The 27250-nt window shown below is 37.8% G+C and overlaps 1 protein-coding gene across 2 annotated transcripts in view; it reads right to left on the bottom strand.

Annotated features, from left to right (window-relative positions):
- Positions 1 to 27250, bottom strand: part of ACACA (acetyl-CoA carboxylase alpha) — a gene marked incomplete at both ends in the record, with an annotated part of 343744 nt that overhangs the window by 151400 nt on the left and 165094 nt on the right. For both annotated transcript variants that reach the window (XM_080712598.1, XM_080712599.1), the window contains 5 exons: positions 9710 to 9828; positions 12668 to 12757; positions 13988 to 14101; positions 15615 to 15728; positions 22697 to 22821. In XM_080712598.1, coding sequence (XP_080568724.1) covers positions 9710 to 9828; positions 12668 to 12757; positions 13988 to 14101; positions 15615 to 15728; positions 22697 to 22821 — 562 coding nt within the window. The remainder of the gene's footprint in view (positions 1 to 9709; positions 9829 to 12667; positions 12758 to 13987; positions 14102 to 15614; positions 15729 to 22696; positions 22822 to 27250) is intronic.

Raw genomic sequence — 27250 nt, 5'->3', positions numbered from 1 at the left:
TCAAACATCATATTGGGGTAAACAACTGCCATATTTTCAAATCCATAATAGTATATAAATTCACTCCCCAAATCTGCTGTGTGGATTATACAAAGCACTTATTATGATGAACCTTCTCTCACGATGTTTTAATAAATATTAGAATCATTTTCCTTTTAGTAAATTAGTTCCATTTTACATATATAACTGAGAAACCAAAATAGATACTTTCCAAGGACACTGCTCAATATGTCATAAACCAGAATTTAGATGTGGTGTTCTGTCATCCCTGCTCCCAAAGCTAGCATTCCACCTCAATATAGACTTTAAAGAAGGCCAAGAGAAATATCTTGAATTCTGAGGTTCTTGGCATTAAGACAACTATGATTTTATTGATCTGCCTGCCTAGGATGGCTGGAGAGCCTTCTTCAATATGAATGCAAAGTCAGAGTTGTTGCCTCCTAGCTGAACCTTCTTTAATTTAAGAAATACTGACTTTTTTGGCAGTTACAAGTTCTCTGAGCCTTTTTACCATCCCTTCCAACTGAATCTCATTTTACTTGAGTCTAGATGGCCCTACATAAATCTTTATCATAGAAAAATGTTGCTGATTCTTTTGCCTTCTAACTTGAAGAAGAAAAGGAAAGAAAGAAAAAAATGAAACAAAAATGATGGGGATGCATGCAAACAAGCAGTGGTTACATCAAGCTGTGACTGCGAGTCAGTATAGGGCAAATCTTTTGAAATCAGGCAGCAAAGCAGAATCAGAAGAGGTCAGCTGAATAACCTATGAGCAGTCACTAACAGCAGTGCCATAGGAGAAAGAGCAATTTGACTGGCTGTGATCAGTGGTGGTCTCCTTGTGTGACTCTATCTGCAGGAGAATCCAAATCAAGAGCTGTAAAACACATCTGAACCATGTATTTCTGTTGGTATCTTCCTCTCCCTCCCCCCTCTTCCCTTGCAGTTCAGATAACCTGATTCCACTGCAAAGCTTCAGTTTACAATAAAATGATTATTACTTCATTCATTTGCAGCCCCTCCAATGCCCCTTTCTTTGCTCCACTGGAGATTTTGCTCTTTCTGAAGCAAGCATGTCAACAGGGCTACAGCATATTACTGCTGCCTGTCGTATAATTAGCTACAACACAGCACAAAACTACAGGGATTTACAGGTGCCCTGGATTCTGCTTCTCTTTCCCCCTGGAATCAGCTAGTCTTCCTTGACAAGAAGGGACCTTGGGCTACCCTAATGATATATTGAGAGTTTTAAACTCAACTCTCCAATCTTACAAGTCTAGAGTGTCAAAATAACACAGCAGAGACTAGACGCTGAGCTACAGATACAGGAAAGCACTTTGGTAAGCATTTAAACCTGCTGAGAATCTTTTCTTCTGCTAGATGCTTGCATCTTATCAGCAGACTAGCCTGAATGAAGGAACACTGTAGGATTTTATTTATTTATAGCTCATTCTGGCCTGTTAACTACAAACAAGTATTCCCATTGCTAAAAAAAAAAAAAAAAAGCTACAAGCTGGATGACTTTTGAGTGTCTTGGTAGTATCCAAAGAAAAGTCTAGTCTTTGGGGTGTTAAAGATTATCAGAGCCGGGCGTGGTGGCGCACGCTTGTAATCCCCGCGCTTGGGAGGCAGAGACAGGAGGATCGCGCAGGTTCGAAGCCAGCCGCGCGCGTTGGCTTAGGAGACCCTGTTTCCAAATATAAAAATGTAAAAATAGGTCTGAGAGTGTAGCCCGGAGGTAGAAGGGCTTCCAGGAACCCCAGTACCACCACCAAAAAAAAAAAAAAAAAAAAAAAAAGATTATCAGAATTCTCAAAAATGGTAGCAGGCTGCTGATTAGTCACATGGAAGGCTTCTGATTTCTAACCTTCCTTACAAATAAAAATAAGGCTCAGAGGCCAACCACCAACAGCTGGACACTAAGGCACCAAGCAGCCTAAACAGAGCCATGACCAAAACATGTGTTATCAGAGGAAAACACAACTGACCTCTTCTGGATGTAAGACTTGAATTAAAACATTATAATACAGGCGGCCAAATTCACAAGGAGCAAATAGCAAAGAAAGTAAAATGCAACCCAACTTAACAAAAGCATGAATTTCCATCTAAGAAATTGGCAGAAACAAACACCAATAGGTCCTCACCCATTACATATGTACAGAAACAACAAAGTATTCTTCCACCTAGTGCATCAATTTTGATACTCCTTACTTGGAGTATAGACAGAAACTTTTTTTTTTTTTTTTTTGGTGGTACTGGGGTTCCTAGAAACTCTTCTACCTCTGGATTACACTCTCAGACCTATTTTCTACTTTTTATTTGGAAACAGGGTCTCTTAAGCCAGCATAGCTGGCTTCGAACCTGCGCGATCTTCCTGTCTCCGCCTCCCAAGTGCGGGGATTACAAGCATGCGCCACCATGCCCAGCTTCAGAAACTTTTTTAAACTACCTATGTTTGCTAGTGGGTATTATATATAAAAATCATTTGGAGTTTTAAGTTTTAACTCCCACACTTTCAAAATATACAAAGCCATATGCAGAGCCACTGAGCTTATGGGATATTTTACATATGTTTGTATAAATACAGTTATATTTTAGAGTATTATATATATTTCAATCACTATACAGGTAGACTGAAAGACTTGCTTAAAGTACTAAAGTGTTTAAAAATTTCCAGAGCTAAGTGAAAGCCTGAATGTTAAATGACTCAATGAATGGTAAAAAATAAAGGCATTTAGGATGATGCTTCAGTGTATTAAGCTTTTGCTTTTCCAGCCCCAGTGAGTAATAATAGTTTTAGAGGGGAAAAGACAGACACAAACACACCTCAAGCTGTAAACCCCGATTCTCACTGGATGAAGAAACAGAGAAAGAAATGGTGAATCATATGGTTTGAGTTCCAGAATTAATCCATGTGAAACACTCTTTGGACTCACTAAAGCACTGAGCTCATTCAATCTCACACAATAGAATCAGGTCCTAGAAATAGATAAGCTGTTCTAACTATTCCTGCACCAAGAAAACAACTGAGGAAATTCACTTCACCTTCAAGAATAATTGTCAAATGGCTACAGGTCACCTTTAAAAATAAAAAAATCCCTCTCCTCTCAAAAAAATTTATATACAGGAGCAAATAGCCTTTAAATGCTAAGAATGTATAAAAGGAAACACACACATAAACATGAAAACTTTTTTTCAGTGTGCTGGGATTGAAATCAGGGTCTCATACATATTAGGCAAGTGTTCTACCTATGAGCTACATCCATCACCTCAAGTTTCTAAGTATCCTTAAACTTTTGTTCAAGTGAAGAGAATTTAAGAAGAAGATAAATCCAGACAAGAAGCTTCCCTGAAACTCTAATAGTAGGGTCTTCTGGTGAAGAACACCTGGGGATGCTACATAAGTTATAACTACAGTTCTCAGGAAAAAGTCATGAGTTGAAGGCCAGGTAGAAAACAATGTACTCTGACTAAGAATGCCTAGCAAAAAGTATGAAACAGAGCTGGACATGGTGGTGCATTCTTGTAATCCCAAAACTTGGGAGACTGAAACAGGAGGATCACAGGTTCACGACCAGCCTCAGCTACATAGTGAGGACTTCTGCAACTTAGTGAGACTCTGTTTTAACATAAAGAATAAAAAATAGGGCGCCAGGCATGGTGGCACACACTTGTAATCCCAGCATTTGGGAGGCTGAGACAGGAGGATCGCAGTTCGAGGACAGCCTCAGCTATTTAGTGAGGTCCCATGCAACTCAGTGAGACCCTGTTTCCAAATAAAGAATAAAAAATAGGGCTGGGAGTGTTGCTCGAAGGTAGAATGGAATCTACCTGGGATCCATCCCCAGTACCGCAAATAAATAAAATAAAATAAAATAAAATAAAATAAAATAAAATAAAATAAAATATAGGGCTGGAGGTATAGCTTGGAGGCAGAATGGCCCTGGGTCAAATTTCCAGTACCACAAAAAAAAAAAAAAAAAAAAAGTCAAGGAGACTAGGAATAAAGTATAATAATCTGGAAGCCCTTCTACCTCCAGGCTACAGTCCCAGACCTATTTTCTAATTTGGAAACAGGGTCTTTTAAGCCAGCAAGGCTGGCTCTGAACCAGCGTGATCCTCCTGTCTCCACCTCCCAAGCGCAGGGATTACAATCGTGTGCCACCACGCCCAGCAATAATCTGCTTTTTATTTAATAAAAATATCAAGAAACTTTAGGAAAAAATGCAGTCAAAATATACTAAAAAATAAAGTAAATGTCAAGCAAGACCTATGATGTCTTAAAAAAATAAAAAGGAATTAAATATGTTGTCCAAATGTGCTAAAAAGTGGTACCTTTGGGCTAGGCATGTAGTTCAATGGTAGAGTGTTTGCCTAGCATGAGCAAGGGTCTAGATTTGATCCCCAGCATCACCACTTTATTTATTTATTTATTTATTTATTTATTTATTTATTTATTGCGGGTCTGGGGGTGGAACCCAGGGGCATTCGACCTCCGAGCTACACCCCCTGTCCTATTTTTTATTCTTTATTTTGAAACCGGTTCTCACTGAGCTGCAGAGGGCCTCCCTAAGTAGCTGAGGCTGTCCACGAATTGCGATCCTCTGGGTCTCAGCTTCCTGCATGTTGGGATTACAAGTGTGTGCCACCATGTCCGGCTCCAGCATCAGCACTTTAAAAAAAAAAAAAAAGCAGCAGCAGCAGCTGGGCGTGGTGGCGCACAGTATTTGTAATTCCAGCATTTGGGAGGCTAAGACCAGAGGATCGTAGTTCACAGACAGCCTCAGCTACTTAGTGAGGCCCTCCGCAACTTAGTGAGACCCTGTTTCAAAATAAAGAATAAAAAATTGGGCAGGGGTGTAGCTCAGAGGTCAAATGCCTCTGGTTTCTATCCCCAGAACTGGGAGGAAAAATGAGCTCGCCTACTCATTTGCAAATGTGTTTTGCCTGCTTCTCTAAAAAATAAAACTGGTCCTAATGAGACACAGGTCTTCAATACAAAAGACATCTACAACACTTTCCTGAAAAAATGCTTTCCTGCTGTCAGCTTGTAGAAAGAGAGACATATTTCATCTCAACCTATGGGGGTTAAATCACTGGTAAAAACAAACCGCAGAGGTGAAATTCCACCAGATGACCCCATATACAGTGATTGTAGTCTTGCTTTGATATTACAGCTTACAAAGATACTTCTAATGAAGTGCTGGACAAATTTAGTCTATTTCAAATGAACACCTGCCAAGGAATGTGAAGATCAAGTACTAGGAAAGAAAGAAAGAAAGAAAGAAAGAAAGAAAGAAAGAAAGAAAGAAAGAAAGAAAGAAAGAAAGAAAGAAAGAAAAAAATATATATATATACACATATGTGTGTATATATATATATATTTGTTTATTTTGTTTTAAAAATGTGTTTTCTTCCCACAGAATTTTTGGTTTATTAACTCTAATTAAGAAAAATATTGTAATCTGTTTTACATTCATAAGTAAAACATGTATGATTTTTGTTTCATTCTTAAGGACTGTATTATAATATCTATAGTATCAGATATAGATAATTCCATAACTATTAAGAAGCAGCAATATAAGAATAAGAGTTTTTTCAATATCTTCTAGAGGTACTAGCATTAACATAAAACTCAGTTTGATTACCCTACTTAATTTTTGGTGTAGATTTGAGCTGAACAATATTACAGTAACTAGCTACGTGCAGTTAGTGAGTGCTTGACATGTGGCTAGTCTATATTGAGATATGTTATAAAGAATGTATAAAATGAACTTTAAATTTCAAGGTCTTTGTGTGAACAAAAGAATATAAAAGATCTCATTAAAAATTTTTATTACATACTTAAATGATATTTTGCAATTATTGGGTTAAAATATTATTAAAATTAATTTTATGTGTTTCTACCCTTTTAAAGTTTAAGTGTACATATGTGCTTGCATTAGATTTCTATTGGACAGTGTTGATTCAAAGGTAGTTATTCTCCACTACACTGCTGCCAGAATTGTGAGAGGACCTTTTCAAAAAATGATTAGAGCCTAGGCTCTAATTCAAAATAGGTCAGATCAATATACTGCATTCTCAAAATATCCCTCAGATAATTCTGAGAATCATTATAATAAAAAGGAATAAAAGGATTGGAGTTAGAAAAAAAGAAACATATTTGACTCAAAAGTAGATAATCCTTTTTAAGGTGAGCAGGTCTACTATATAATCAATAATCTGACCAGTCATTTTCCCTATTTCCTGGAAGAGAGATGCTAAATCTTTGGGATTTTCCAAGTTATAGGAGTATCTTTGTTATGCATGGGCCCTTTGGATCCTACTTGAATTTATGCTAAGAAAGGAGAAAAGATGAAATGAATCAGGATGGTAGGTGGTCAGTAGAAAGACCAAACTATGTGATAAGATGGTTGGGGCTTTGAGCCAGCATGACCACTGGGAGGTAGGATTTAAGCATGTACCTCAAGATTCGATCAATCATGCCTGTGGAATGGAACCCTGATAAAAACTTGCCACTGAAACTCTGCTCCATGGATCTTCTTGGTTGGTGAATACATTGATGTGCTTAGAGAGTAGTGTGGCCTGATTCCACAGAGAGAGAACAGGGAAGCTGTGTCTGAGACCTTCTCCGATTTCCTTCTATATGTCTCTTCTTTCTAGTGGTCCTGATCTGTAACCTTTATAATAAAACTGTGATGCTTACATTCTGTGTATTGTTCTAGGGAACTGCTGGACTGAGGGGATTGTGGGAACTCCAAACTTCATAGCCAGTTGGTCAAAAGTGCAGATGGCTTAGGAATTCTACTTGGGGCCACATCTGAAGTAGGGGCAGGTTTATGGAAGACTGAGCCCTTAACTGTGGCATGAGATCTAACCTAAAATTGTTACAAAAATCTCTCTAAGCAAATAAAAAACATCTTACAAAACTGAAATCAAGTAGCAAATCTCTAATAACTATTGAAGTAAACCTCTAAAACTGGATCTATCATTTTCTGATCAAGTGATCATAAATTAACAAAAGGACTTCAGATTAAAAAAGAATTAAAGCATGCCGGGTGTGGTGGCACACATTTGTAATCCCAGCATTCAAGAGACTGAGACTGGAGGATTCGAGTTCACAGATAGCCTTAGCTATTTCTTGGTGAGGCCCTTTGCAACTCAGTGAGACCCTATTTCAAATTAAAGAATAAAAAACAGGGCCAGGGGTGTAGCTCAGAGGTAGAATGCCCCTGAGTTCCATCCCTAGTACTGGAGAGAGAAAAAAGAAAAAGAAAAAAAAGAAAAAAAAAAAGGAATTAAAGCAATTTCAACATTATTTTCTAGTGTTTACAAAGATTATTTCATCTTTTTTCCTTATTATGCATTTATCTTCACCTTCACAACTCCACCAACAACAATGATAGTGATAAAAATAACATCCCAGCAGCTTTAAAATTACACACATAACCAAGGAAGACTTTAGACAAATGGTTTTTGTTTTGTTTTGTTTTGGGGTAGTACTCGGAGAGGAATCCAGGGCTACACTCCCAGACCTAATTTATACTTTATTTGAAAACAGGGTCTCACTAAGTTGCTGAGAGTCTCACTAAGTAGCTGAGGCTGGCTTTTAGCCTGTGCGATCCTCCTGTCTCAGACTACCACGTGCTGGGATTACAAGCATGTGCCACCACACTCGGCTCAAGGAAAACTTTAGAGACCACAGATTACAGTTCTATTCAAGCCTCATCTTTCTTGATAGGGGTATGTACACTGCACATGTTGGAAGAGACAAGTATAAATTTTGAAATACACGAGGAAAATACAGATTCACACCGCTAATGTGGAAAGGTAAGACTTCTAAACAAAGCAGTTAATAATTTCCCACATTTTTTTCAATTACCTTTCTCTCACCCAACTAGACACATAGTCTCAAATAAAAAAAAAGTAAGACAGAGAACAATTCCGAAAGACAAGGGGAGCAATGAGGAAGGAAGGAAATCTGAGGCAGCTCTACAAGATGACTACAGATCACTGCCCAAAGGGAAGAGGTAGCAGAAAGCAGGAAGAAGGGGAGACTGTCTAGAGAATTACAAACAGCATTGAGTACAGCATGTAGTTCTCTACAATTATTCAAGGAATCGGGTTGGGGGGAAAGGAGACCGAGTGCTGAGCCCATGTGTGCCATGAGTACTTCCCTGCTCACTGAAGGACAACCATTCGTTTCTAGAAAATGAGATTCTGAAATCCATGGAGGCAAAAATGTACCGAGAGATGCTTGCTAAATCAAGGATATATTCTTTTCTCTGCCAGCCATAAGGCATTTTTAAGGTAGAAAAGTGAAAGGACCTTCAGAGACAAAGGAGAGAGATACTTTTTCTGAAGATGCCTCTGTTCATCTGCAGAACCTCTGCTGGATCAACAGTGGCATCCAGTGGCCAAAAGTCTCAGCACAGACTTCTTTGTCTCCAGAAAGGCTCTATTGCTTTGGGTGAAGTGGCAATTCAGAACAAAACCATTTCAGGTGTCTATAACTAAGGATCCCCAAAGACATAGTACTTTGTAATACCAAGCGAAGAAGCAAAGGCCATAAAGAAGAAATGGAGAGGGGCAGGTTAAGATTGCCTGCGGTATTTATATTTCCTGTGGTATTACTAAAAAGAATGAAAATATAGGAAAGTGTGAACATGTGTGTGTGCAGAATTCTTAAGATTTTCCTTGCCTCAGAATAGTTTTTTACAATGAGGGTACAGGATAAATAAGGATTTTTATTTTAAAAGCAAAGCATTACTGAAATTTTCATATGTACATTTTAAAGGATTTAAGAAGGGAGGAATAATGAAGAGCATGGTCAATTAGGTAATCTATTTTAAGTTTGTTTCTAAAATGTGATTATTAAAACCTGTTTGAATTTTAACTGCTAAATTCAGGTGTCTGATTTTAGGGAAATAATAAAACTAGCTCAGGTATAACTTCAACCACCCATACCAAACATTTAAAAAAAGGCAAAGTAATTCCATCCAGGAGGTGTTTTTTGTTTTGTTTTGTTCTTTTGGTAGTGGTGGTGGGGACTGAACCTAGAGTGCTCTACCAATAGAAAGGACTCATTCCCTAATCCTTTTTCTTGCTTGATTCAGAGACAAGGTCTCCCCAAATTGCCAAGGCTGGCCTTAAACTTGCTATGGTCCTGCCTCAAAAGCCTGAGTCACTGGGATTATAGGTGTATGCCACTGCACCCTGACCATCCAAGATATATTTTATTTCAACTGCTGATTCACACTGTTTAAAAAAAAAAAAAGATTTTATTTTTAGGGAAGTATGAGAAGGAAGCAGACCAAAATATGTTAGCACATATATGAATGTATCACTATGAAACTCACTATTATGTAAAATATATGCATCAATAAAAATCCAAAAAAGGAAAAAAAAGTGATTCTTCTGGTAAAGTTCCAACAATGCCAGTAAATGGAAGGAACTGTTTTTATAACTGATATAATACAAGAAAATGAATGGATTAATCCTAACTTTTATCTTTATACTTTATCTCTCTAGATCAAAGACATGGGCAATGAGAGGCTCTTCTTTTATAGTTTCAATCTGTGCAATTTTACTTGACATTCCTACCTAAAAAAAAAAAAAACAAAGACATAAAATTGTCATATCTATTATTCCCCTAACTGTCCTAACCAGCCTCTAGCTGGCTGAAGTGCACACTGCAGTGCAAACTCACCTGTTTGGATGAGATGTGGGCAACATGAACTGAAATTCCACCACACAGGTGTTGTCCTTTAGCTGGCGGTGTTGTACGCTGTTAAGTTCATAGGCAATATAAGCCCTTCGAACATACACCTGGTTAAAAAATGATCTTCAGTAAATAATTTCAAAAACAGAAATGAAGAGAATACAGAGACCAGGAAACAGAAAGTCTTGGAAATAGACACTTGATGTAGAAGGTGGTAAGCTTCGTCTCACAGACCTATACAAACATATCTTGCTTTAGTTAACAAAGCTGAAATTTTAGTACTATATCCATGAATATGAATGGAAATAAATTAGGCTGTCTCTACTGGACACCTCTAAGTGCCCAGTAAACTTTTGTTTACACTAACTTCAATTCTATAGAAGGTTTAATCTTTAATAAAACAGAGCACAAAGAACAATGACTTTTTTTTTTTTGGTACTGAGGATTGAGCCCAAAGATGTTCTACTTCCAAAGGAGAACCACAGTCCGATTTTGTTTCTTCATTTGAAACAGGGTCTCACTAGGTTACTGAGAGCTTTGCTAAGTTGCCATGGCTGGCTTTCAACCTGTGATCCTCCTGCCTCAGCATCCCAGATCCTGGAATTACAAGCATGTGGCACTATGCCCAGCAAACTGTATCTATTAATTTGTTAAGCATGACTATTTTGACAAAAGATAAAAGTAAGCAATGAAAAAATAAGAAGTGCTGTTCTGAGCCACTTAAGACTGAAGACAGAAGATGAAAGAAATGGCAGAACAACAATTTAACTCTTTTACTATCTTGTGGGTTTCTTTGTTTTTCCATTTTATTGCCTCAAATCAAATGTTGGGAGTATTTACAGCTCCAAATTCTAGGCAAAAGAAATGAGGCATAATTTGATGTACAATATCTCAAGCACATTAAGTTGACTCAAGAGTTAAACAGCAGCAGACTATGTCTCAGCAAAAACATTTTACCCTCACACATGCCATGCAAATAAAATGTTACACAGGATTCTATCGCCATGTGCGGCATATAAGGATTTTCACTAAATGACGTGAAAACCCTGAAAAAAGTTTAGATATTTCAAATATTTGGTATTTACTGAATAGGGTAATTTATATTTTACTCACAGAATACAAATAAAAAGTAACTCAACTAGCAACAGACTATAATGTTATATTGCATAAAATCATCTAAAATACTCTGTTTTTCCATCATCAAAAAATATCTACTTGGCAATTTTAAGGTAGTCTTCAGAACCTGAAATTTTTGTGCTTAATCAGGGTGCACTGTAGTAGAAACAGAAAAAAATCTTTGACATCAGACTGACCTGAGTTCAAATGCAAGCTCTTCCATTTATTATCTATGAAAATTTCGGACAAGTCATTTAACCTCTCAGAATCTCACTGTTTTATTTCATAAAGTAACTATAGGATTAAATGAGAAAACAACCTAAACCATAGTTAGTTTTTTTGTCTGTTTTTGTGGTACTGGGGATTGAAACCAGGGGCAGTCTACCTTCAAGCTATACCCCAGACCAATTTTATTTCTTATTTGGAATTAGAGTCTTACTAGATTGATGAACCTCACTACTTGCTGAGGATGTTCTAATCATCCTGTCTTAGCCTTCCAAGTACTGGAATTACAGGTATGCACCATCATACCTGACTTTTATGTTTTGTTTTACTGGGTTCTTTACTAGGTTTTGAACTAGGTTTTGGTTTACTAGGGTCTTACTAGGTTGCTAAGAGTCTCACTATGTTGCTGAGACTGGTATCGAACCTGCAATCCTCCTCTCTCAGATTCTCAAGTACTGGGACTTTACAGTCATGCACCACCACACCATGCTAACCACAGTTTATTAAATGATGTTACTTTCTTTCCTATGAGGCAGAATTTTGTAAGAGCTGTTGACAATTCCAAATATAAATAAAATCCATTTTTATTGTTGTTGTTTTATGAAACTGAGGACTAAACCCAAGGATATTTTACCTATGAGATACATCTTCAGCCCTATTTCATTTTTAATTTTGATATAGGGTCTAAGTTGTGGAGGGCCTCACTAAATTTCTGAGGCTGGCCTTGAACTTGTGATCCTCCTGTCTCATCCATCCAAATACTAGGATTATAGGCATGCACCACCATGCCCAGCTTAAAATCCATTTTAATTTGGCCTAAATCACAAAATGGTAAAGTTATACATGTGTAGATTAACCACCTATTTTTTTCACTTATTTGTCACAAGGAATCCTAATCAATTGAAAAGGGAGAATTCAAATATCTGGAAAATAGAAACTACTGAAAAATGCTGGTAGCTACTTCCCTGTGGTTGGAACCCAAAAGCTGGTGAACCCAGAAGTTCATATGAAATACTCAAGTAAAGCACTTATAGTTTCCAAGGAAAAGACTACCCTCAGAACCAACCCCATGAGCTGGGATATTGCTCAGTGGCAGCATGCTTGCCTCATGTTCTCATGTGCAAGCCTCAGGGTTCCATCACCAGCATGGAAGGGGCAGGGGACAGGCAACGAAAGGCTAAAGAAAAAGAACAAAACAAGCCGGGTGTTAAAATTAAAATTAAATTATATTTAAATAGTTTTGTCTCCAGAAGAGTAAAAACCATCTCTGTATAAATCTAATTCAAATATCAGAGATCAAACAATGCTGCCATTTAATTCTGGCCTGCAATGCTTTCTAGGTAAAAGCATGCTTGCAATCCCAGCTTTTGGGAGGCTGAGACAGGAGGACCGTGGTTCACGGATAGCCTCGGCTACCTAGTGAGGTCCTTCACACCTCAGTGAGAGTGTTTCAAAAAAATTTTTTAAAGAATAAAAAATAGGGCTGAGGGTGTAGCTCAGAGATACAATGTCCCTGGGTTTCATCCCCACTACTAAAAAACAAACAAACAAAAACAAAAACAACATCAGTTAGAAACCAGAGTTGACCATGAAATGAACACTTACCTCCAGAGCTGCCATCCTCACTACCTGGTTGCTGTGATAGAAAAAGTTTGGGAGGACATCAAAAATAGATGTTTCAGATAGGATGAGTTTCTGGAAGGTAAAAAGACAGGTTTTATACTATTATCTGGCATTCGAAGCAGTTATTGAAAAGCTAAGAATTCTGTCTATGGATGTCATAATGAGCATGATTGCTCTGTGCCTTGACTTCCTCAGACACAAATGGGAAAAATAATAACTGTCCTTATTGGGCTGTTGTGAAGAGTATTTGGCTTACTACACATAAAATTCTTAGAATAATGTCTTAAAAGCATCAATTATAAGCTTAAATAAGTGTTCATGATTATTTTTACCCTTTTTGACATTTATATACACTTTGCTTCCTAAATATTGCCTTAATTCTCCACTATGGTAAATTCTAGATTTGAACTCAAGTTGAAATACTAGATTTCAACTATGAACCAAATACAAATGTCTTCTTTCAGCTCTAGGGGAAAATCACTTCACAAAGAAGAAATCTTACAGAAAGTCTGAAGATTCCTTTGGCTGGATATAACAAAAGCATCCTGGTTTCTAAGTAGAAAAACAGAAAGCCACTCTTGGAAAAATGATGATGTTAAAAAACAGTCAAGCTGGGCATGGTGGCGCACGCTTGTAATCCCCGTGCTTGGGAGGCGGAGACAGGAGGATCGCGCAGGTTTGAAGCCAGCCACGCTGGCTTAAGAGACCCTATTTCCAAATAAAAAGTATAAAAATAGGTCTGGGAGTGTAGCCTGGAGGTAGAAGGGCTTCCAGAAACCCCAGTACCACCAAAATAATAATAATAATAATTAATAATAATAATAATAATAATAATAATAATAATAAAAGTCAGGGCCCTTCTGATCAGTGTAATTAGCCAATAACCTCTTACAAAATGGGTTCCTTATATAGCTTAATGGTAAGCATTAAAATAAAATTAAAATTAAATTATATTTAAATAGTTTTATCTCCAGAAGAGTAAAAACCATTTATGTATAAATCTAATTCAAATATCAGACATCAAACAATGCTGCCATCTAACTCTGGCCTGCAATGCTTTCTAGGAAAAAGCACAAAAGGTAAAGATTTTTAAGATATTAAAGAAAAAAGATATTAAGGTAGGGCTAATTTGTTTTTTTAGGCTAAGCTGCAATACTTTTCAAAGAAATCCATTGCATCTCTATGAAAAAATTTTAAGAATAAATCATTTTAAATAAAAATTGAATGATTACTTAATGAAACTATTCTTGGGAGTAAAGGGGACAAGAAAACAGAGTGGCAAAAAAGGGCTATTATATATACCTGCAGGTTCTCAATGCAAAACTGATGTCCATACATGTCAATAGCTGATAGGAAGATAGACTCTACTTGGTTATGGCGAAGCTCATACGATGGCAAATGGGAGGCAATAAGAACCTAGAGTGAGAGCAAAATAAGAGGCATAAGTTCCTAAGGGAGTCATTATTCTATACTCCTATTAGGAAGCTCTGATACAAAAGCAATAAATATAAATCTGTAAGTGCAGGCATCAAAGATAAAACAGAGACCAAGTAAAACAACTTCTAGGTCCTGTAACATAAAGTCAATGCCAACAAATAGTGAATCTCAGTTGACTCCCACCATGATTTGCATTGTGGGCAATTTCCCAGAGGGAAATGGGGAAGGGAGAGAAAACAGCTTCAATCAAGTTCCATCAGTGCATGTGATTTACCATTGCAAAGCTGCTAGTCCTAGGGACTGCATGACTAGCTGTTAATTGGGAACCAGGCCTGGCAGGGAGCAGCTGTGAGGAAGGTGGAAGCAACATAGCTAGCCTTTCGCAACTCTGCTGCAGAAAGACTAGGAAAAGCTGCTTTGACAGCTCCAGGTACTCGGCAGCATGGAGAAGGCATCAGAAAGTAACACGAATGCATATGAGGAGCAGAGTGTGAAAGCAGTGTCACAAACAAACAGGAACACAGTGGGACCTGAATACCCTCAGCAGGTCACTGAGAGGTTCAATAACTTTGAGTAGTTCAGTGACATGGATACAATTGTAGAGAAAGCAGAAGGTCACTGAACAGCTTCAAATGCTGCTTCCTTGTCAATGTCCATGCACTGAAACACAAAGGGAGCACCAACTACCCGCTTCCCTGCTGAAACCTTTTGGAATGGAAATGAACACTACAGGGTGAAGCTAACTGGACTTCTCTGGGGTTGTTCTGATTGTTAGTGCCTAGGATTCATTTCATTATCTTTTTGCTTTCCACACATGATCATTTCATACACACTTAAAAGTTCTCATCTGCTTCTAAGATCCCCTTGGGAAAAGATATTGATATCCTTCTCTAAGTTTCTTTTTCTCCATCTGACTCTGGTTTACTTTTGGGTTTATTAGGGAGGATGGGGAATAATACCAGGGCTTTATAATAGGGAAAGAGTTTCTATTTTAGAGATTCAACATTAATCATTCTTAATGACACACACACACATTTACATATATATTTACATTTTTTTTTCTTTCTTTCTTTTAAGCTGAGTGTCGGGGCACACGCTTATAATCCCAGTACTTGGGAGGCTGAGACAGGAGGATCACAGGTTCGCAGCTAGCCCCAGCTACTTAGGCCCTTTGTAATTTAGTGAGACTCTGTTTCAAAATAAAGAATTAAAAATAGGGCTGGGAGTGGAGCGCAGAGGTAGAATGCCCCTAGGTTCAATCCCTGGTACCGAAAAAAAAAAAAAATAATTATATATATATATATATCTCATGAAATATATATATATATATATATATATATATATATATATATATATATATATATATATCACATGAAAGCATTGGTTCTGAGGGCAGAATGACATACACAGAGAACTGCATGATCTTTAAAAGGTGACTGAGCTGCCCAAACTATGAAACTAGCCTTCCTTCAAGATAAACAACTATTCTTACCTGGCGTGCCCGGAGAGCAACTTTAGCATTGGTGGTCTTACTGAGTTGAGTCAGCTCTGTGAGGATATTTAGCAGCTCATCCGTGAGAGTAGGGTCCCGGCCACACAACTGATCCTAATTGTTAATTAAAACAGAACATATACACCTACATTAAAAAGAAATGCAGAGGATAGGACTTTGAAATACAGAAAGGCGACGAAAAAAAAGTAAAAAGGCTGGATTAATAAGAAAATGCAAATTTTATTTTTATCCTACACAATGTGGTACAGATGATCTCAGAGGAAGTTGCTGCTGAGAAGCAGCCTAAATCTCTCCCATCAATCAGATTCCAGATTCTTAATGTATTTCTTTATAAATTATCATTATATTTCTAACATGCAGAAGAAATCATCAGAGACCACTAAAAGGGGTCAAAGGGATTCTGAGTAAGAAATAACAGATGATGTTTCAAAGTCTCAAGAAGTTTTAAATGATGTAAAGATTGAAGGTCTTTCTATTCCCTCTCCCACACTGGAAAAGAAGGTAGAATAAGGCAAGAGAAACCACCCTTGTGGTTTTAATTCTAAGAAACCAAATGTTCAGCACCCCAGGAGGATGCAAAACAGAAACACAAGAACAAATTATTCATTTATAAATACATGCTAACTAAAAATATTCTGGAGTTCTACATCCAAAATCATCTATCTTGTTCCTATACCAAAAATCATTCCATGAATTTAAATATGGTGAATCCTTGGCTGGATTAGAGGAAAGAAACAAGCTCTTATTATAGGATATATAGTGTTAGATCCTTCCTCTTTTAAAAAGTAAACAATGTTAAGGTAAAAATCCCGATGATGTCCTGAGAAAAATATTTCCACTTGAGAGTCTAGTGGAATATCTTTTTATTATCCATGTAGTTTTCATTTAAGCTGAAAAAAAAACTATAGATGCAGTTTTTATAAATGTCTGACAATTTTGAATTTTACAAAGCTATTGATTTAGTAGTTCTTAATACAATATCATATAAAATATACACATTTATGTACTGTTCCCTCTGTTCTGATTTTAAAATATATTTTACTGAATTTTTCTTCTCCTCTACTATCAATGAGACATGAAAGATGTTTACGTGTGTGTGTTGTGATGCTAGAGATGAAGCCAGGACCTCACACATGCTAGGCAAGCGCACTATCTTTGAGCCACATCCCCAACCCTGTTCCTGCTTTTAAGTCACCCTCCCTTCACCCTGTTATCAGTCCTTTAAGAATCTCTATTTCGTACCTATTCTTCATCATCTCATGGGTACTCTGTATAGTCCTTTATTACAGCAGTATAAATAAAAGTGTGTTGGCCTTTGTGGCATACATGTATTTCCAAAAACCATTTTCCAAAACTCCTACTATGTTCTAATTACAAAATAAATACTTTTGAAACACTCAACACTATTATGCTGGGAAAAAGGTTTTTCAAACTTATTTTTAGGATATGACTAAAAATAGGGTTCTCTTCCTCAGTCTACCAACCAGAGGTTTGTTCAACTGCCCAGAGTCATGAAACCCATGATTTGTAGATAAGAAAGTACAAGTATTGCTTTTATCCATCTGAGTGAGAAAAATAAAGACTGCTATTAAAGATAAACCCAGGATTCCCTTCATCATGCAGTCACATACTAAAGGATTGTCCCACCTATCCTAGGCATAAAAGCAAAGAGAAGGATAAAATGCAGCGAAGTCTCATCTTTTGCTGAGAGTCAGTAAGCAAAGCAGCATTTCAAGGAAATACGTAAATCACCATAGACAAGTCCAAAAAGAAACAGAAGGAAAGAACAGGTAAATAACAGTATGTAGAGAAACTCAAGATACGGTTTCCTCTTTTCTTATGTTCCTATCACAGCAAACACTGCTTGTTAAAGTTTAGACTTAAAATATCCCTTAGAGCTCATGTGTTCAGCAACATAGCTAGATTTGGAGGCAGGGAATGGTTGGAGAAAATGGGTCCTTGGATTGTGGCCTTCTCTCTTCTCTCTTTCCTCCCCTCTCTCTGTTTCTGACCACCCTATGTTTCTTAACATAAAATGTATCATTTAAAGAAGGAACCTGGCCAGGTGTGGTGGCCCACACTTTTGTAATCCCAGCATTTGGGAGGCTGAGACAGGAGGATCGCAGTTCGCGGACAGGCTCAGCTACTCAGCGAGACCCTGTTTCAAAATAAAAAATAAAACATAGGGCTGGGGGTATAGCTTGAAGGTAAAATGACCTTGGGTTCCATCCTTAGTACCTCAAAAAAAAAAATAAATAAATAAATAAATAAATAAATAAAACCTGCTGATTTAAGGATTATAGGTCATTAGCAGAAAATCTGTAGACTGAAGTGAAAGTATTATTCAGTTACAATTGTATAGTAATTAAGATTAGTACAACACAGCTATTTCTTATTTTTATTCTCATCCTAGATGGGTTACTAAATATAGTGAATGTTTTGGATTTATAGAAATATAACAAAAATGCTTAAGTATCAATATCATAGCCAAAGTCATACAGATAACAGAGAAGTCTATTCTTAGTAGGAGAAGCATTAAATGACAATGAGAAAGTCAATTTAGAACATAAAAAGAATGTGATCTTTTGTGTCTTGCCCTGAAAACATTAACTACTATTCAGCGGGAGAAGGCCCTAATCCCAATATCATCAATGGATTGGTAGTTTCTTCCAGTCACACCTGAGATTTTTGACATTCCAAAGATACCACAGAGCCAGGCATGGTGGCGCATACTTGTAATCCCAGTACTTGGGAGGCTGAGAAAGGAGAATCACATGTTCATGTTCAACTTCAGCAACCTCATGATGCCCTCTGTAACTTAGTGAGAATCTGTTTCAAAATTAAAAAAATAAAATAAAAATAGGGCTGGCGGTATTCAGAGGTAGAATATCCCTGAGTTCAAGCCTCATTAACACACACACACACACACACACAAACACACAAACACACATACACACACACCCCACATTATAGGATGGATTTACAATAAAGTGTTAGTAACACCTTTATTTAGTAAATTTGAGATCACTGAGAAAGACTTATCTTCTTTACATTGGACTAATTACGGTTATTTTAAGGGGATGAAGAACTGATCAGCATTTTAAATGTTCTCTCTTCTCTGATCCAAGTTAAAAGTCTATACGTGTGGTAAAAGTCATATGGAGGCATGTTCAAGTGTACTACACCAGAAACAAGACATCCACAGAGAGAGGAAGACTACCCAACATCAAGATGCTGCAGGATACATAATTGTTATCTAGAGAGGTATACTGGGAATGCTGACACTTTTTTTTTTTTCAGTGTGGTAGTACTGGACATTTACCTTAGAGCTACACTCTCGGCCTTTTGTTTTGTTTTGTTTTGTTTTGTTTGTTTTGTTTTAAAACAGGGTCTCCAGCTGGGTGTGGTGGTACACACTTGTAATCCTAGCACTTAGAAGGCTGAGACAGGAGGATTGCACAGGTTCAAAGCCAGCCTTGGCTACTTAGTGAAACTCTTATTAACATAGTGAGACCCTGTTTCCAAATAAAGTATAAAAAAGGTCTGGGAGAGTATAGCCCGGAGGTAGAAAAGCCCCTGGGTTCCACCCCCAGTACCAATAAATAAATAAATAAATAAATATAAAAATATAAAACAGGGTCGCCTTAGGTTACTGAGAGTCTTTTTTAAGTTTCAGAGGATGTTCCTGAACCTGCCATCCTCCTGTCTTAGCCTCCCAAGTACTAGGACTACAGGTGTGTGACAACATACCCAGCTGATACTTTTATTTCTAGCAAGTAATTAATTTGTCTGAAAAGTCCCTTAAATATTTCTAAGCAAACACATAAAGTCTATTCTGAGCCCTAAGCTTTTACCAATTAAGTTAAATTTAAAAAACAAGTGCTTTCAAAAAATAAATTTACTATTCCAGGCTTTGTTTTCATTTGTGGTTCAATGTTCCTTCAAATGGAAGAAACTGGACAGAACTTCAGTATTTTATGTTCCATACATGATAAAGGATTAGAAGAAATTTGCTCAAGAGTCCAACGGGGCAAGTTACCACTAGGCAACTTACACTAAGATGAAGGCACCTCCCCTTCTCTGGAGCAGTCTGATTTTCTTTATTCTTTCCTCTAGGTTCAAAAGCCCAGGAATCATCATCTAGCTCAGTAAAGCATACCACCAACATTACTATTTCTAGAAAGCAGAGATTGCAATGCTGGGCACATAAAGCATCAATCAGAAAGCCAAGGTAAGCAAAGGAAGGAGAACCAAGAGAACACAAGCAGGGGGAACTGAAATGCTACTGTGTCCCGGTGACATCTATAAAAGACAATAAAATCTGTAGAAAGAGTAATCTTACAACTAAAAAGGCTTGACCAGCTACCGTTAATGCAGATGGGATGGGGGAGCGGCTAGTCTTTGTCAAAGAGAAAAAGAAGACAGGTCTGGCATTCGGGAATGTTGGGTCAGAAAGGAGTACCATCTGAGCTTTTATCCCTGACCCCTGCTTCACTGCTGAATGGCTCCAAGCTCAAGCCTATCAGTTAACTTCTTAATTTCCAAATCTCTAAAATGGGGTGAAAATGATTGATATTTGAATAAAAATTAATGATATGTAAGCCTACAGATTCTATTATGCTTTCTGTATCTTATTTTGTTTTTAAAGAAAAATGTGAAGATGCCAAAATGGAGAAAAAGACAAATCCAGCTTCATGGTTCACATCTTCAACCTCCCTCCTGCTTCCTCTTCCCTCCTCCCGCTTCCATTTCTCCTCCTACTCATTCAGCCAAACCCAGATACTCCTAACTTATTCAGCCAAACTCCTATGTTATTCAGCCAAACCCAGATACTCTGAAATAGCTCTTTCCTCCAAAAAGCTCAGCCTGTTGGAAAGAAAGTTTGGGTACTATCCATGCAGGTCAGAAGTAATCAGATGACAAGGTGAGAGTAGAAAGAACAGCAGCAAGTCAGGGTCCCATTGGCTTCTGCCTGTCCTGACTGGCAAAAGCAGAAAGCAAAGGCTCAAACCAGTTCTCTGACAGGGCCCAACGCCTCTGCAGCACCCCCCGTGTAATTACACACTTGAGTGACTGGACTCTGAAGAAAATTGAAGGCCTGAGCTCCGAACAGCTGCCATTTTCTCTCTCCATCACACCAGCGTGATTACTTGAGAAATGAACAGCCCCGGCTCAAAGCTACTCCAGAATTCTCAGAGGAAATATGGCTCCGTGTTCCAATAATGAGATTCTTAAGGCAAGCGTTACTTACAATCACTCCGCAAAAGGAGCGAGCCGAGCCCCTATATCTTACAAATTAGAATTTAAGAAACCCAGCGACAGTCCCGGACGATCATTACTCTTCTGCTGCTCCAAGGATTCTGGGCTCTGGTCTATTTTTAGTGCAGAAAACTGTTAAGTTCTTAAAAAGGTAGTCATAATAAGATGAAAAATTCACCATAATTAGCTCCCTGTAAAGGCAAATTCTATCCCATTTTAGTTCCAAACTGAAAGACACCCCCCCCCCCATCATTACACTATTCTGGTAGAAACTTTTGGCTTTATCCAAGTAAGAATTAACAATTGTTGAATTAAAATTTGAAAATAAAGTCATAAATTTCTTCCGTTTTTAATTGAGGAAAAAAGTATCAAATTTCCATTAGACTGTATAATTGCTTTGCTGAAAGCTGTCACTTGGGGAAGTTGAAATTTCACATAAAGCATACACACACACACACACACACATATTTATCACACACATTTATTATCCCTTCTAATGCATTTTGTGGCTTGCTCACAATCTGGCCATTCCAGGGTAAAAAAAGTAAGAAACTCTCCCTGTAACAACATATTTTTAAAGAGTGGTTTTCTGAAAAAAATTATATTCTTTAGAGTTACCAGCTGGACAAATGGCTGAATGAGTAGTAACATTGTTAGCCAGATAGTTTCTCTTCATTTTGAAGTATAAAATAGAAAAGGACAGTGAAAAGGTGTTTTTTATCCTCTGAGAAGAAATGATGGGACTAAAGTACCAAGAATACCCATTCTACAAAGGGACAAAAAAGAAAATTCAAGGAATGAAAAGGTCTTATATTCCCCAAAAAAGACAAACATGCAGCAGCAAAGCAATGCTCAGAGCCATGGGGTGAGGGACCTAAAGAGTAGTCCTATTGTTCTGAGATTCCTAGAATTAACTCGGCTAGAAATACCTGGGAGCAAAGGACTCACAAACAATCTTCAAAAATCTTCAAGTCCACAAAATTCTAACCCCTGGTCACATGGACATCAGTCCTACTCACTTTAACTAGTCTTGCCCTTCATTCCCACTTTTTACTAATTCTTATATAACTAGTTATGGGTACAAAATAATATATCTACTACCAATACAAATAATCTGAGCTTAGCATTTTCTGGTAAACAAAACAAAAAGGGAGCAAAGAAGATGCAGAATAAATTCAAATATCTTTGGTAGGAAATAGGCAGTACTGAATTTCTAATGTTTTGTTGCTATTAAGTTTTTTACATAAGAGCCATTCCTTATATCTAAAATGAGTATCAGATACTTGTTTTTTCTGGCAGTACTGGGGATGGAACCCAGGTGCATTCTACCTCCGAGCTACACTCGCAGGCCTAGTTTTTATTATTTGTTTTGAAACAGGGTCTCACTGAGTTGCAAAAGGCCTCACTAAGTAGCTAAGGCTGTCTTTGAACCATGATCCTCCTGTCTCAGCCTCCCAAATGCTGGGATTACAAGCGTGCACCACCAGAGATTTGAAAAGTAATGTCATGATGACAACAAAAATAGGGAAACGCAAGGCATTTCTAAATAGTCAAGATATTCGGGTTCCTATGCAGATCATATGCATAATTACCAAAACAATCCTTTTCTAACTGTAGCAGCTTCTTCAGATCAAGGATAAAGGTCCATGTAAGCCACTGTTAATCCAGAATCCAAACTGCACTCATCCCATAATTTTTTATAAAAGAGAGTAGCTTTTCCTCTGACCATGGACATCAGAAGGAAAAAAATACCTTTTGAATATCTTCAATCATCCTTACAGGTTCTGAAAATTAATACTCACAATAAGCATTGTGACCAGAAGATTCTTCTTTGTGACTTGAGCATGAGAGAAGATGTAGTTCAGCACAGTGTTCATGTCACTTTTGTTCTCTTCCCGAAGGGTAAACACACATTTATCATAGTGGCCTGCAAGCAGCAAAAAGAACTGGTCCTCACTCATGTACAGAGGCTCACATTACATGTTATTTGCTTCTTTCTTTCTTTCTTTCTTTCTTTCTTTCTTTCTTTCTTTCTTTCTTTCTTTCTTTCTTTCTGTGTGTGTGTTTTATACGGGGAATGAACTCAGAGACATTCTACCTTCAAGTTATATCCCCAACCCATTTTTTTTTTTTTTTGAGGTACTGGAGATGGAACCCAAGGGCATTCTACCTCTAAGCCAAACCCTCAGCCCTATTTTTTATTCCTTATTTTGAAACAGGGTTTCACTGAGTAGCAACGGGCCTCACTAAATAGCTGAGGCTGTCCGTGAACCGCGATTCTCCTGTCTCAGACTCCCAAATACTGGAATTACATGCGTGTGCCACCATGCCCCACTCCCCAATTTTTATTTCTTATTTGAAAACAGGTTGTGCTAAACGGCCGAGGCTGGCTTCAACCTACAATCCTCCTGTCTCAGCCTCTCAAGTACTGTGATTACAAGCATGCGCCACCACATCCGGCTTGTTTGTTTCTTAATGTCTATAATTTACCTGATAAGCAGTAAGAAGAAACAAGTTAAGAATTTCTTGGATGAATTTGTACATAACTGGCATGTTGGTTAGTAAAAGGAACACTAGAGTAAGAGTCATGTAAATCTGCATATAATATCTAGACTCAAAGTCTATCTCTGTTGCCAACTCATAATGCACTTTAGACAAATCATTTGACCCCTCAGGGCCTCAATTTTCTCATATTAGGAAATGTACAGGGAAGCATGGTGGCACACACTATAATACTACTGGTCTCCCAAGGATTCCAGATACAAGAGGATTTCAAGTTCGAGGCTAGCCTCAGCAACTTAGTGAGACCAAGTTTCAAAATAAAAAAAAATTTAAAAAAGAAGGTGGAGGACACAGCTCAAGGTAGAATGCCCCTGGGTTCAATCTCCAGTACTAAAAAAAAAAAAAAAAAAAAAAAGGAAGGTGTGGTGGAGCACACTTGTAATACTCGTGCTTGGGAGGCAGAGACAGGAGGTTCACGCAGGTTCAAATCCAGCCTCGCTGGCTTAAGAGACCCTGTTTCCGAATAAAAATATAAAATAGGTCTGGGAGGGTAGCCCGGAGGTAGAAGGGTTTCCAGGAACCCCAAAACCACCAAAAAAAAAAAAAAAAAAAAAAAAATTGGGCCAGGCGCGTAGTAATCCCAATACTTGGGAGGCTAAAACAAAAGGATCAGAAGTTCAAGGCAAACTCAGGCAATTTAGCAAGACCTTGTCTAAAAATAAAGGGAAGAGAAGCACGACTGAATTCTACTCTTATTCTAAAACTTCTCACTTTTCCTAGAATAATTTTCTTAGAAATGAGGGTTCTTTTGCTTAAAAAGAAATGTCAATACCATTAAACTTGATGATCTTTAGGTTCTGCAGCAGCTTGAGATTCTGGTTCCACCTGTGACTCACTGAATATATTGCACCCTACATACTTGGAATAGTTTTAGCTCAAGAATTAAAACCACACCAGATTTACCAATATCTATAACAAGTGTAGTGCTACCTCAAAACCAACATTTCCCCGGTAAGTTCATTAAAACAACTAACCAATGCCTAGGAATTCCAAATCCAAACCACGGTATAGATCAAGGAGAACCTTGTATTAAGTCAAAAGGTCTATAGGGGCTGGACGTAATGACAGATGCTTGTATCCCAGCATTTGGAAGGCTGAGATGAAAAGATCACAGTTTGCAGACAGCCTCAGCTACTTACTGAGGCCCTTCGCAACTTAGTGAGACCTTGTTTCAAAATAAAAAATTTTAAAAATAGGGCTAGGGGTATAGCTCAGAGGTAGAATTCCCTTAGATTCCATCCCTAGTACTGTGGAAAGTATATAGGGATTACAGTTATGTTTGTTTTCACTGGCCTTCCACAAGGCACCAGGGGCAGGTTAGGTCTCGATAGGAAAGCTATGGTTTTTTCTGTTTTTGCAGTACTGGGGATGGAACACAGAGGCATTCTACCTCTGAGTTAAAACCTTAGCACTATTTTTTTTTTTTTTTTTTGGTGGTACTGGGGTTCCTGGAAGCCCTTCTACCTCCGGGTACACTCCCACGGGCTACACTCCCAGACCTAGTTTTTAACTTTATGTGGAAACAGGGTCTCTTAAACCAGCGAGGCTGGCTCCGAACCAGCGCGATCCTCCTGTCTCTGCCTCCCAAGCGCGGGGATTACAAGCGTGCGCCACCACGCCCGGCAACTATTTTTATTCTTTATTTTGAAACAGGGTCTCACTGAATTTCAAAGGTCCTCACTAAGCAGAAGCTGAGGCTGTCCGCAAACCACTATCTTCCTGTCTCAGCCTCCCAAATGCTGGGATTACAAGCGCGTGCCACCACGCCTGGCTTGGAAAGTTATGTTTTGCAATAGAAATACAAGCTTCTGGTATACTGTAGTGATACCTAGAATAAGATATAAGTAATAATTAATTCTTTCTCTCTTTTTTTTTGTACGACTGAGGATTGCACCCAAGGGCACTCTATTGCAAATCTACATAATTCTCCAGCCCTTTATTTATATTTTATTTTGAGACAGGGTCTTGCTAAGTTGCTGAGGTTGGCCTCAAATGTTTGCTTCTCCTGCCTCAGCCTCCTGAGTAGTTGGGATTACAGGCATGTACCTGACTAATATTCAGTTCTTTAGAAAACAGCTAACCTCAGAATTAAACTTCCAAGTAAAGAAAATTAGTGTTTAAATATTCTGCAGGGTCAGAATTTTATAAAACCATAAAAATACTAAGATTATCAACTCAATTCAGATTTTACATTAAATTACAAAATAGAACAGTGAAGTTCAAACTCCAGTACCATGATTTCCTAGAATACTGACATTTTACCAGAGCAACCGTACTTCATCTGTTTTAAATATAAAAAAATTGACATAAGAAATGTACCTAAAAAATCATGGACTGCATTACTTAGAGAGCTGTCAATTTCATAAAAAATCCATTTAGAATAAAATGGAAGCTGTTTAAAAATTGGTTGGCCTTGGGCTGGGGATGTAGATAATTGGTAGAGTACTTGCCTAGCATGGACGAGGCCCTGGGTTTGATCTATAGCAATGCATTAAGGGGGAGAAAAAAAAAAAAGCAAGGTGCAGTCACACATGCTTGTAATCTCAGTACTTGAAAGACTGAGACAGGTAGATTGCAGGTTTGAGGACAATGCACAACAATTTAGTGAGACCCTGTTTCAGAATAAATATAAAATAGGGCTGATGGTGTCAGTCTGAGGTAAACACCTCTGGGTTCAAGTCCCAGTTTAAAAAAAAAGTGGAAGAAAGAAAAGAAATGTGTGATATATCCCTAGTACTGAAGGAAAAACAAAACAAAAAAAGTAGTAGTTTTTTTAAACTACATTTTTTTTTTGTTTGTTTTATAGTACTGGGATTGAGCCCAAGTGCATTCTACCTCTGAGCTACACCCCAGACCCATTTTTTATTCTTTATTTTGAAACACGGTCTCACTAAGTTGCAAAGGACTTCACTAAGTAGCTGAGGCTGGCTACAAACCTGTGATCCCCCTATATCAGCCTCCCAAGTACTGGGATTACAAGCATGCAACCACCACACCCGGCTTCTAAGTGTTGTTTTGAAATAAATAATTTTTTTTTTTTTTTTTTTTTTTTTTTTTTGGTGGTACTGGGGTTCCTGGAAGCCCTTCTACCTCCAGGCTACACTCCCAGACCTATTTTTACATTTTTATTTGGAAACAGGGTCTCCTAAGCCAGTGCGCGCGGCTGGCTTTGAACCTGCATGATCCTCCTGTCTCTGCCTCCCAAGCACAGGGATTACAAGTGTGTGCCACCATGCCCGGCCGAAATAAATAAATTTTAATAGAGCATCTTTAGTATCTTTGAATACCTCCTGTGTTTCTCCTCAGAAAAAAAGTACTAAGCTTAATTTCATAATTATTCTTTTCCTTTTCTTATCTTTAACAGCAGTGTGTGTGTGTGTATATACACACACACACATATATATATAGTTTAATTTTTCTTATTTTTGAACTTTATAAAAAATGGAGTCACCATGTGTTGATTCTTCTGTAACATTTCTTTTCCAGAAGATTGTATTTTTGAGATTCATCCTTCTGTTAATGTGTGTACCTTGAGTCATTCATTTTCACTGCTGAATAATAACCCACCATAGGAATATTCTACAATTCAATAATCTATTCGACTAGTGTATTTTATTTTAGTACTGAGGATGAAACCCAGGAACATTCTACCTCCTAGCTACAATCCCAGCCCTATTTTATTCTTTTCTTTTGAAACAGAGTATTACTAAGTTGCTGAGGGTCTCACTAAGTAGCTAAGGCTGGCTGAGAAGCTGCGATCCTTCTGTCTCAGCTTCCTAAGAACTCAGATTATA

Source organism: Muscardinus avellanarius (genome assembly GCF_963383645.1).
Source record: "Muscardinus avellanarius genome assembly, chromosome: 16".
NCBI classification, from domain to species: domain Eukaryota; kingdom Metazoa; phylum Chordata; class Mammalia; order Rodentia; family Gliridae; genus Muscardinus; species Muscardinus avellanarius.
The sequence above is the reverse complement of the archived record's forward strand: the minus strand, read 5'-3'. Positions and strand labels throughout refer to the sequence as shown.